Source organism: Pygocentrus nattereri, chromosome 14, assembly GCF_015220715.1.
Source record: "Pygocentrus nattereri isolate fPygNat1 chromosome 14, fPygNat1.pri, whole genome shotgun sequence".
NCBI lineage: Eukaryota > Metazoa > Chordata > Actinopteri > Characiformes > Serrasalmidae > Pygocentrus > Pygocentrus nattereri.
The window spans coordinates 40,498,705-40,511,224 of NC_051224.1; the positions used below are offsets into that span (position 1 = coordinate 40,498,705).

The following is a 12,520-nucleotide window of genomic DNA, read 5'->3' on the forward strand; positions in this document are numbered from 1 at the left end:
ATTGATAATGTGTCAGAACATAAAAGTAAATATAGTAAAAGGGTGAAGTGTTGGGGCTACATGACCTCCTCCTCCTCCTCTGTTTCTTTTCCTCCACACATTCAAGGCTAAAGGAAATTACACTTACAAGCTGAACTTCTGGTTTTGTCGATATGAATTCTCTGTGCAGGAAGTGTCACTGCAGGACGTGAGAAAAGAGATCCGATTCTGCCAGAAGGTGAAGCTGCCCGTGATCGGCGTGGTGGAGAACATGAGCGGCTTTGTGTGTCCCAAATGCAAGGCAAGTCCTCCTCCCGCTCCCCCTCCACCCTGCCCCCTCCAAAAATAAACAAGCAGACTTGCCTTAGAACTAGACCTTTTAGAACCATAACCTTTCTAAACGCAAGCCTTCAGCTTGGCTTGACTTTATTTTTATCATTGTCTAACGATGAATATATAGTGAGTTCAGAACCAGCTCATGTAGGAACTTTCTGTGAGGGGCTTTTAGAGGGGGACGTCTGGTTCCCATCACCACCACTGTGAGCAGCTCTGACTTGGTGAGTTTATCTAGAACAGACGTTTCACACCAAACCGCTCTGACCTGCTCTGTTTACATCTTAACTACTAAATTATGTCACGTTGTGAAAAATGAGAGATGATGATTATTGAGCGCAGCTTCAAATCGGAACTGATTGATCGCTGCCCTGATAGCAGATTTTCCCTTTAAGACTGTTCATTCAAAGTAGCAGAACTTTTCTGTAGGGACTGCTTCAGTGGTGGTGGCTGGCTGTCTTACCAGAAGGGTGACCGCGCTTCACCGGAGGGTGGCACTGGACCTCCTCTGGCCACCCTTTAGCTAAGCCCGTGCTCGGAGCTCCTCACTGTGTGTTGATTAATGAACAGGTGTTTATTGATCTTGAAACATATCCCTTTGATTAATATCAGCTCCTCGCTCTCTTTTCTCACAGAATACCTCCCAGATCTTCCCTCCAACCACGGGAGGAGCCCAGAGGATGTGCGAGGAGCTCGGGCTGACGCTGCTGGGCAAAGTGCCTCTGGACCCGCGGATCGGTACGGGAGTAACTCCCTCACATCACGACTGTTCTGTTCAGTTGAGCTTCTTTTTAAAGGGCCCGTACCATGAAATATGGAATCTCTCTCCTTTTTTTTAAAGGAAAGAGCTTTGGTTTAGTATGGAAACAACGATGAATCATATTCACACATTCAAGACATACACCGGTCAGGCGTAACATTCTGACCACCTCCTTGTTTCTCCACTCATTGTCCACTTAATCTTATACTCTGTTACCCTGTTCTTCAGTGGATCAGACACAGAGTGTTTAAACACTGTGTCCACTCACTGTCCACTCTATTAGACACTCCTACCTTGTCGGTCCACCTTGTAGATGTAAAGTCAGAGACGACAGCTCATCTGCTGCTGCACAGTTTGTGTTGGTCATCCTTTAGTCCTTCATCAGTGGTCACAGGACGCTGCCCACTGGACGCTGCTGGCTGGATATTTTTGGTTGGTGGACTATTCTCAGTCCAGCAGCGACACTGAGGTGTTTAAAACCTCCAGCAGCGCTGCTGTGTCTGATCCACTCAGACCAGCACAACAGGGGTGGGGCCTCATCTGTCTATCAGCCCTCTATTGAATAGCATTATTATTTCATATAAAATTTCTACATCAGTGCAGTGGAATCACCTCCTTCACAGTAATGCATACAGACATAAAACCGATGGTTCTTCAGTGGTTCTATAAAAAGAAAATGGTTCTCCATAGAACCATGAACGTTCAAAGAAACGAAATTGGTTCTTCGGATTGATGTGGAATGTACTGTAGATGGTTCTATATAGAACCTTTTTGAAATAGGTTCTATATAACGCCAAAAAGGGTTCTTGTATTGTTACAAGCTTGATGTTGGAACCACAGCAGAACCCTTTTTGGTGTTACGTAGAACCATTTTCAGAAAGATTCTATATAGAACCATCCACAGCACACTGCAGTCTGACTCACTCCGTCACGATGGAGAAGAACCCTTTAACTATGCTGTGTTCATGGTTCTATGTATTCTACATATGAAGAACCATCTTTTTGAGGGTGTAGATGTCGGTGGATGTCGGTGGGGCTGAGATGAGGACGTCACGTACTGTGCTGCGTAGCTCAGCACCGCGGGCATGGCGGTTTTCCCTGTTCTGTTTTTGTGTGAGAAGCTTCCTCGCTGGTGGTTTTCCAGCTTCGAGGAGCTTTAAGATTGAATGAAAAATGAATCATATTTTAAAAAAAATATCTGAAGTGCTGTCCTGATGAGTCTCCTCACAGTACTTGGAATGCGAGAGGGAAGGAGGCTGCTGCCAGCAGTTTCCACTTCCCTCTCTCCGGCAGGTTCCTCATTCCGAGTTAGTGTTTCTTTCTCTGTGTTTTGAAGGGAGGAGCTGTGACGAGGGAAAGTCGTTCCTGAATGAAGTACCAGACTCTCCTGCGGCTGCAGCCTATCAGACCATAGTGCAGAGTAAGACCACGTTCTAACAGATGTGTGCACTTCCCTGTGCGTGTGTGTGTGTCACACGGGTCGCTCCAGGTCAGGTTATCCCGGGTTCAGAGCAGCGAGCACTGCATCTGAGGAACCTCAGACTGACTGACCGACCAAGAACCTTCACTGGGTGCAAATACAAACAGCCATTAGTGATACGCCAAACCAGTACAGATGTGCTATTCAACCCCATCGCTTTATTCCTCTCTCTCTCTCTCTCTCTCTCTCTCTCCCTCCCTCCCCCCTTCTCTGTCTCTCTCTCTCTCTCTCTCTCTCTCTCTCTCTCTCTCTCTCACCCCTTCTCTGTCTCTCTCTCTCTGTCTCTCTCTCTGTCTCTCTCTCTGACTCTCTCTCTCTCTCTCTCACCCCCTTCTCTGTCTCTCTCTCTCTCCCCCTTCTCTGTCTCTCCCCCTTCTCTGTCTCTCTCTGTCTCTCTCTCTCTCCCTCTCCCTCCCTCCCCCCTTCTCTGTCTCTCTCTCTCTCCCTCTCACCCCCTTCTCTGTCTCTCTCTCTCTCCCCCTTCTCTGTCTCTCCCCCTTCTCTGTCTCTCTCCCCCTTCTCTGTCTCTCTCTCTCTCTCTCTTTCTCTCTCTGTTGCTCTCTCCCTCTCCCCCCTTCTCTCTCTCTCTCTCTCTCTCTCTCTTTCTCTCTCTGTCGCTCTCTCTCTCTCTCTCTCCCCCCTTCTCTGTCTGTGTCTCTCTGTCTCTCTCTCTCTCTCTCTCTCTCTCTGTGTCTCTCTCTCGCTCTCTGTCTCTCTCTCTCGCTCTCTGTCTCGCTCTCTCTTTGTGTCTCTCTGTCTCGCTCTCTCGCTGTGTCTCTCTGTCTCGCTCTCTGTCTTGCTCTCTGTCTCGCTCTCTGTCTCGCCCTCTGTCTCTCTCTCTTGCTCTCTATCTCGCTGTGTCTGTCTCTCTCTCTCGCTGTGTCTCTCTGTCTCGCTCTCTGTCTTGCTCTCTCGCTGTGTCTCTCTCTCTGTCTCTAAACCTAAACCTGGTCTGCACAGCATTCTGAATCCTCTAATGGCTTGATCCCTGTCACTGAAACCGACTCAGTCAGTCATCATTTCCTCTCATTGTTACACACAGCCTTGATTTTCAAAACATCATAAGCGTTAAAGAGCTACAATACAGGACTGAACAGTTGGCGGAAGTGGTCCGATGCCCTGGGCAGCCCATGTTACAACAGCAGCTGCTTTTAGTAGGTGGGAAATAAAAGCAACATTTGCTATTTGACATACAGTGGTCCCAAAAGTATTCGGACGCTTTAGCCATGGGTAAACTTTTAATAAAATTCTTAATAAAATGATCAATAGAATAACATTTGTTTCAGAGAAAAGCATTTGTAGCACAACGTCAGACTTGTGGTGGACTCCAGCCTGTAGAAGAGCTCCAGCCAGGCTGCCCTGAGGGTGCAGAGCACCGAGTCTCTTACAGTGGCGTCAGTGAGCTTTTGTTCACTGATGGCATTATGAGCTCAAAAGTGTACCGAGACATTTTAGATGCAAACCTGCAGAATTCTGCAAAGCAACAATGGCCTGCAGCTCACGGGCACCTTTTGAAAGGGAAATGATGGTGTTGGATGTCACTTCGGTTGACATTGTGTCCCACAGTGAACCTAATGCATAGTTAACCTCTTAAAACCTCCGGCTTATTATTCAGGGACCACAGGGACTTCAGTGCAAACTTCTTAGATTATGGAATTATTCTGTAATCTTAGATTACAGATTAATACAGTATACAAATAAACAGTCCATGGTGGTTGTTCTGTGTGTGGAGCTTAAGCATTTCTAAAGCTGTCCAGGAGGAAGGTCAGCATTAACGTTTACCATCCGATACCTACTTTATATAATCACTCCTTCGTTAAATTCAATCGGGGTGCAATTTTATTCTTTTAACCGGCATATTTAACTTTACTGAAAGCAACGCATCGTTTTTACGTTTTACTGTGTTTATTTGTAACTGTGTGTATGAATATATACACCAATCAGGCGTAACATGATGACCACCACTTTGTTTCTACACTCACTGTCCACTTTATCAGCTCCACTTACTGTATAGCTGCACTCTGTAGTTCTACAGTTACAGACTGTAGTCCATCTGTTTCTCTGATACTCTGTTACCCTGTTCTTCAGTGGATCAGACACAGCAGTGCTGCTGGAGTTTTAAACACTGTGTCCACTCACTGTCCACTCTATTAGACACTCCTACCTTATCGGTCCACCTTGTAGATGTAAAGTCAGAGACGACAGCTCATCTGCTGCTGCACAGTTTGTGCTGGTCATCCTCTAGTCCTTCATCAGTGGTCAAAGGACGCTGCCCACAGGACGCTGCCCACAGGACGCTGCCCACAGGACGCTGCCCACAGGACGCCGCCCACAGGACGCTGCCCACAGGACGCTGTTGGCTGGATATTTTTGGTTGGTGGACTATTCTCAGTCCAGCAGCGACACTGAGGTGTTTAAAAACTCCAGCAGCACTGCTGTGTCTGATCCACTCAGACCAGCACAACACACACTAACACACCACCACCACGTCAGTGTTACTGCAGTGCTGAGAATGACCCACCACCCAAATAGTACCTGCTCTGTGAGGGTCCATGGGGGTCCTGACCACTGAAGAACAGGGTAACAGAGTATCAGAGAAACAGATGGACTACAGTCTGTAACTGTAGAACTACAGAGTGCAGCTATACGGTCAGTGGAGCTGATAAGATGGACAGTGAGCGTAGAAACGAGGAGGTGGTCAGAACGTTAGGCCTGATCTGTGTGTGTGTCTGGAGAGGGAGAGAAGGACATGCATGTTTTTAAACTAATTTAAATGGGGTAGTAGAGAGTTTCACTTCACATCTGCTTTGCATGTATTTTTTTTGCTTTTTACATATTAGCAGAAGTGCTTGCTGAATGAAGCCACGGACCTTGAATGCCTCTTCCCTGTGACTGAGCTGTTCATCTGGTCTGTGCAGAATGCCTTGATTTTTTCGCCTCTTCCCTACCCAAACTCCCACAATGCCGTGAAAGGCCTAAATCCTGGCACTGCTTCCAGCTCTGAACACAGTTACGTTTTCGGTTCGGATCATAATCAGAATCATTTCCTGCCTTTGTTTTTTAAAGTTTAAAAGGATATCGCCGTAAGAAATTCCCAGGCCATGCCAGCAGGAGATGATGACTCGAGGTGCGTTGGGGTTCGAGACGTTAGACTCACAGAATTTCAGCCTGAAAGGAAACAAGTGAGCAAAACGGATAGTTTGGAAACAGCAGCCTTAATGCAGTAAAGGAATACAACCTTGGCTTCGCAGCCTTACCTGGGTGACTCTGCCAGGTTTGCTGCAGTCATGCACAGTCATTACTGTCAAGTCAAGAGGCTTTTGTTGTCATTCCGTCTATGTACAAGTCCACAGTGGAGTGCAGTTACGTTCCTCCAGGAACATCGCGGAGCAACAAGGAGCAGAATAGCACAACGTGAAAACGTGCGGACGTGAGTGTGCACAACGATAAACTGGAGACAGTACAGAAAATGTGATAAATTAGACAGACATCAGACACAGTAAACAGACAGGACAGCGCAGCCCGACACAGCAGTCATTCCTGAGCGTGAGGTCGTGGAATGAGGTGCTGAGATATTTAACCTGTTGTGATCTGTTGGATAATATACAGAAACACAGCAGTTACTGAGGTATTAAAACACAGTGCTAGCAGCAGTGTACCAGTGTGAGGAGAGTGTGTGTGTGTGTGTGTGTGTGTGCACAGTGTGCGTGAGACCACACTACACGTTTCCACTGAGCATCTGTCCCATTTCAGAAGAGCTCAAGCCCAGAGAAGTTGGCAGCATTTCTGGATGTTGTTGCATAGGACAGCCTTAACTTGCATTTGTGGATGCAGCAATAAATTGTGTTCATTAGCAACAGTCACCTGCCATTTCTCAATGCAGGGGTCAAAGCTCACGGGAATTCAGTTGTGTTTTTTGGAGACTTTTTCTTTTGATGATAAGCACCGTAGAGAGCACCTATAATCCCGGCGAACTCTCGTTGAAAAATGCTGTTTCTAAAACTTTGGGATTCTTGCTGATGCACTTTTAGGAAAAGCAGCAGGCCTCAGCCCATCCTCGGCATGACGCAACCTTTTTTTTGGAATTGGGTTTGTAAGTTACAGATCATATTCCTTGAAAAACGTACCAAACTTGAGCTGGACTGCTTATTACTCTACTAAGCACACTTGCTGTACAAACTACAGACTGGCCAACTGTTTCAAGTTGTTTTGCCTCTTTCCCTTTAACGCTTGTCTTATCGCACATGGCGTTTCAGTTCTGTCCTTCAGACTGAAGGTCTTTCTGTGATGGATGTTCTTTGAAGCCGTCCTGAAAGTGACAGGAGTTTAGTAGGTTTGATTTTGTGCAGTACCTGCCAATAACGAGGCTAAACTCAAATACTCTACCAAACATTCCAGACCAACCTCGGGCTCGCGTGAAGCGGGTTGAACCTCTGCTGCACAAACAGTGATATGTTTCCCAACGTTCACTGAAGTTTTAACATAAAAAAAGCCACCACAGAAACGTCTAGTCTCTCTGTAGCTTAACGTGATGACTGGTGCCAAAGCAACACGGATCTAACGCTGTAAACCAAACCAGATATCCAGTAGACGATGCCCGTAAAACACGGTGACATTTTGCCTGACGGCGAACTGAAATGTACAGGTTAAAAGCTAAAAACATGAAGTAAATAATGAGGCTGGCTTTCTGGAAGTGCACTTTCTGTCTGGGTAACATTCTAATGCTTTTGGTCTGATTGTAGCAGAAGGAACCGGAAGGAAAGACTCTGTCTGGCTTGTAAGGGGGTATTTCAGTACAGCGCAGCACTCGAGAAGCACAGGCTCATTTACTGCGTAAACCTACTAAGCTGTAGAATCTCATCTGTTTAATGAACATAGTATAATGTAGAATTTACTTTGACTTTTATATCTCTGCCTAATTCTAGTCTACCTGTCTGTCTGTCTTTCTGTTTATCTACATGTCTTTCTATCTATCTACCTGTCTATCTGTCTGCCTACCTGTCTGTCTATCTATCTATCTATCTATCTATCTATCTATCTATCTATCTATCTATCTGTCTATCTATCTATCTATCTATCTACCTATCTATCTATCTATCTATCTATCTATCTATCTATCTATCTATCTATCTACCAGTCTACCAGTCTATCAACCTGTCTATCTGCCTGTCTACCTGTCTGTCTATCTATCTGTCTATCTATCTATCTGTCTACCTGTCTACCTGTCTGTCTGTCTGTCTGTCTGTCTGTCTGTCTGTCTATCTATCTATCTATCTATCTATCTATCTATCTATCTGTCTGTCTGTCTGTCTGTCTGTCTGTCTGTCTGTCTGTCTGTCTGTCTGTCTGTCTGTCTGTCTGTCTGTCTGTCTGTCTATCTATCTATCTATCTATCTATCTATCTATCTATCTATCTATCTGCCTACCTGTCTGTCGATCTATCTGTCTACCTGTCTGTCTATCTTTCTGTTTATCTATCTATCTATCTATCTATCTATCTATCTATCTATCTATCTATCTATCTATCTATCTGTCTGCCTACCTGTCTGTCTATCTGTCTGCCTACCTGTCTGTCTATCTTTCTGTTTATCTACATGTCTTTCTATCTATCTACCTGTCTATCTATCTGTCTGTCTTGCAGTCTCCATAGACCAACAGTGGGAGTGGAGGGTCTCACTGAAGCGCTCAGTGACTTTAAACGTGACACTGTTATAGGATTCCGCCTCTGCCACAAGTTAGTTTATGATATTTCTGTCCTGCTAGATCTGCCCCAGACAACTGTAAGTGCTATTATTGTGAAATGGAAGCATCTAGGAGCAACAGCAGCTCATCCACGAAGCGGTAGACCACACAAACTCACAGAGTGGAACCTCCAAGTGCTGAATCACTCACTTCCAAAAAGAGTTACAAATTGCAAAAGAACTGAGCATCAGGAGCTTCACAAAGTGGGTTTCCATGGCTGAGCAGCTGCACATAAGCCTAAGATCAAAATGCGCAATGCCAAATATCTGATGGAGGGGTGTAAATCGCCGCCACTGGACTCTGGAGCAGTGGAGACGTATTCTGTGGAGTGATAAGTCAGCTTCTCTATCGGTCAGTCTGATGGACGGGTCTGGGTTTGGCGAATGCCAGGAGAACGTTACCCGCCTGACTGTGAAGTTTGGTGGAGGACGGAGAATGATATGGGGCAGCTTTTCAGGTGTTGATCTAGAACCCTTAGTTCCAGTGAAGGGGAATCTTAATGGGGGTGAGTTCCGTCTGAAAGACTTCTCCTTATTCTGATGTTCTATTACTGTAGATGGAAAGTTCCACCACCCAAAGTCTTCCAAAGTATCAACCATTTCATGCTAGAAGATGAAGTACACACTATTTTTTCCAATGCGGTGGGTCTTCTGCCTGGAAAATCTACCAAAACCACAGAGATGGTTTTGTATGTTGACGGTGTTTTTTTTTCTCAGCGGAGGACAAAAAACAAATTCACAGCGTAGCACCTGTAACGGTGGAAATCACCAAGGAATCCGGTGTACAGTAAATCCAGTCCAAATATGGCTTTTGACCTTTTGTCAGTTGGGTACCTCTTGGAGGAACATCACTTCTATTATAATTATCACCTTTAATGTAATAATGCTAATAATTAAAATAATAAAAAATATATCTATTTATAGAGCACTTTTCATACCAGTGGCAGTGGCAGAGTGCTTTATAGAGAGCGGAGAAAGCTTAATACTGATAGTCGAAACTTAGAGTATTACTTTAATGAAAAGATAAACATCAATGAAACATAGGATTGGAATTGAGCGCCGAGTTAGAGACATGTTCATTAAAAATGAGCTCTGAGCTTGACTGTCTAATAAAAGGGGAACTGAATGAGGAAAAATCTGATTAAAAGCTCCAGAGAACATATGGCTCCTAACAACCACCTGGAAGAGCTGGTCGACCCCAAAACTGCCCCCATCAGATAAACAGCACTGAAAGCTTTGATCTCTGAGAGAGAGGAGAAGATCAAGCTGCTTCAGATCTGAAAACATCCACAGGTGTTTCTGTCCATCCTTCCACTGTGAGAAGACCACTCAGCGCTGTGGGTCTGAAAGGACGTGTAGCTGATCAAGAAGAACCTCACTGAGAAAAGGAGACGGACACATCAAACAAAGAAGCTGGACGATGGACTGACCACCCCAGAGTCCAGACCTCAACACCACTGAATGGGTTTGATCATCAACCAGCTTCTCAGACTGAGCTTTGGAGGCGTGTCTGCAGGTTCTTTGAGGAGCTGAAAGTGAGGATCCTGAGAAGAATGGAAGCTGGAATGAAGGGAGGGAGTGAAGCAGAATCACTTTGTTAGGTGTGTCACACATACAAGGAATGTGTCATGGTGAGTCACACATGAAGTGCAACAGCCTTAACAGACCAGACGAGCACACAAACCTGTGTCAACAAGCATTTCTCTAAAGGACGAATAATATATTATATAATAATATGTAATATAAAAATATTATAAATACAGTAGAATAGTAAAGATGTGAAAGGAGCTAAAGATGCCATGTAAATATCTGTAGATGCAGCACTGTGTGAACGTTTCCCTCAGCAGTGAGTTTATCACAATATACATTAGAATAAAGTCGTATTCATAATTCAAATAAACAGAAAAACTATAAAAAGTAACAAGAATTTCTCGGGTCCATATTTTTCCTGGACACCTTCACAGCCGCCACAGAGACTCGTTAATATCATCAATTACATCATGAGCTCAATTTACTGAGCACTGATTGGTCAAACCAGGAGCTGCTTTTTAACTACATATAATACTGGGCTTCCTCGAGGAGCGGCTTGGAGATGGGTCAACACCCACACCAACATCCAGAACATCACTAATATTTATTTATATAATCATTATTAATACTCTATAAATTTAGTTTATTCAAATATTAACACTTTTCTCAGCAAATAAACACAAACTACACAAATAAACACATTTTGAAAACGTGTCTGGGTGCCTAAGACTTTCACACAGTGCTGTATGCAGACATGAATATAGAGTGATACACTAAACTCTATATTACAAAAATGTAATATTCTGTTTATTTGTTGTATAATTTATTATGTGTGTTTTCTGCTGCTGAAAAAATGAATAACTTGGTCTTAATAGCTGTCCTGAAATTAAATAAACGAAAGATAGGGTTTCACTTTTGCAGTAGCGTGACTAAAACTGGGACTGAATCTTTATTAGTTAAACCAACAGGCGGCAACACGCGGCTCTTTCACTGCCCTGTCGTGGCTCCACAGCTGAATCAGATCAGCAGGTAATAATAAAATAATCCTCCTCTACAGTAAAATAAAGCTCTGCTGATCCTTCAACACAGTTTAACAGTAAATGGGCTTAAACGCTGGAGTTAATGTAGAACTGCTGATTCACCCTTTAACCCTGAAGATCAGCGCAGACGGCTGGTCACCATAGCAACACAGACAACAGTCTCGCCCAGCTAGTAGCTACGAAACGGCAAAGAGAGAGATTTAAGACGGACATCGATAATTTGGAGACGATTGGAGTTAATGCAGAACTGCTGATTCACCCTTTAACCCTGAAGATCAGCGCAGACAGCTGGTCACCATAGCAACGGATAGTACCTAGATAGTAGCTAACTGGACTTATTAGTGTTTATAATCAGTCCAGCTGGTTTCCTGATACGTTTAATCTGCAGTGAGAAACTGACGAACTCTAAAAAGTCGTGAAGTCGCTTCTCCTTCACCAGCTTCTTGTTTGAATTGTCCCATTCCACCTTAAATGGTGCAGCAGTTACATTCTGGTAGCTCAGGCACTATTTAAGGTGGAACGGGGAAATTTGAACAAGAAGCTGGTGAATAAGAAGCGACTTCAGCCTCGTAAAAAGTCGAACGTTGAGAGACGTTTTAGAAGAAACTGATCTACTTCTGTGGAAGAGTTTCCTGCTGGAGATGCGAGAAAAGCAGCTGAGCTGAAGCTCAAAGCAGAGCAGAGTGAGTCTGAGTTTTTGTTTATCATGTTTAGCCTATTCTAGTACATTATATTGACATATTTTCAGCGAAGATGGTAAAATGTAACTTCAAAGAAATGGATGTACATTGTTGTGGCTCATTAGGTGGTTAGATTTTTGTTGAGAGGGAAAAAGCTCTTCTTAACGTTTGGCTTTCCGACCAAAAACTTTTTAACTTTTTAAGTAACTGTTGCTGCAACAGGGTATTGAGTGTCACGAGGCCCGTGACCGGGGAAGTACCACTGAATATTGTGTCTGCCGTGTGGTTAATGTGGTACTTACCAGTGTGCTTGTAGGCCATGTGGGCCACCATGTGACCAGCTATGTTATAGTAATATATACATTTTAACCCGCCAAATCAGAAATTCCCAACTCTGTGTTTTCTTTTCATCTTCTAAACGTTTCCTATCAACAAACAGATTTAGAACAGCAGCCCAGGAAGGAGTCAGTGCAGAGTGTGTGAGTGGGGGTGTGGGGTGTATTGTGGCTTCTGGTCCTACATGTATAATCCGGTTTGTGCAGGGCTGCAGCGAAGATAATGAAATGACTGTTTGATCAGCGCGCAGGGGTTTGGAAAGTCAGGGTGGTCTTCAGAGTGGGAGGAAAATACCGTTATTTTCGGCATTTGTTGCACTGTAGGTACTTGCCTACGGTTTGTACAGAGCACGTGACTGTCAGTGAGGCACTGATGGGCAAGAGAAATGGAACAGCAGTAGTTTGAAGATGAACGACGAGCAAAAATAATTGCCTCCTTTCTGATTTTCACAGTAACTGGCTGTTTGTCACTGTGAATATTTTGAAATCTAATTTAAGGAGGACTGGTTGCAGTTTTAGCTGCTAAAAGTTTTAATTTAGCAGTTGCTTTTTTTGATTGTTTAACTCCTTAAATAAATTAAGTTATTTATAATAATAATAATAATAATAGTAATGTATGATAATAATTTACAATAATTAAAA

At 44.0% G+C, this 12,520-nt stretch overlaps 1 protein-coding gene across 1 annotated transcript in view; it reads left to right on the plus strand.

The window, feature by feature from the left end:
* The window catches only part of nubp1 (nucleotide binding protein 1 (MinD homolog, E. coli)), a 66,063-nt gene that overhangs the window by 41,535 nt on the left and 12,008 nt on the right, over nucleotides 1-12,520 (plus strand). The window contains exons 8-10 of the mRNA XM_017718312.2: nucleotides 170-280; nucleotides 948-1,050; nucleotides 2,409-2,492. Coding sequence (XP_017573801.2) covers nucleotides 170-280; nucleotides 948-1,050; nucleotides 2,409-2,492 — 298 coding nt within the window. The remainder of the gene's footprint in view (nucleotides 1-169; nucleotides 281-947; nucleotides 1,051-2,408; nucleotides 2,493-12,520) is intronic.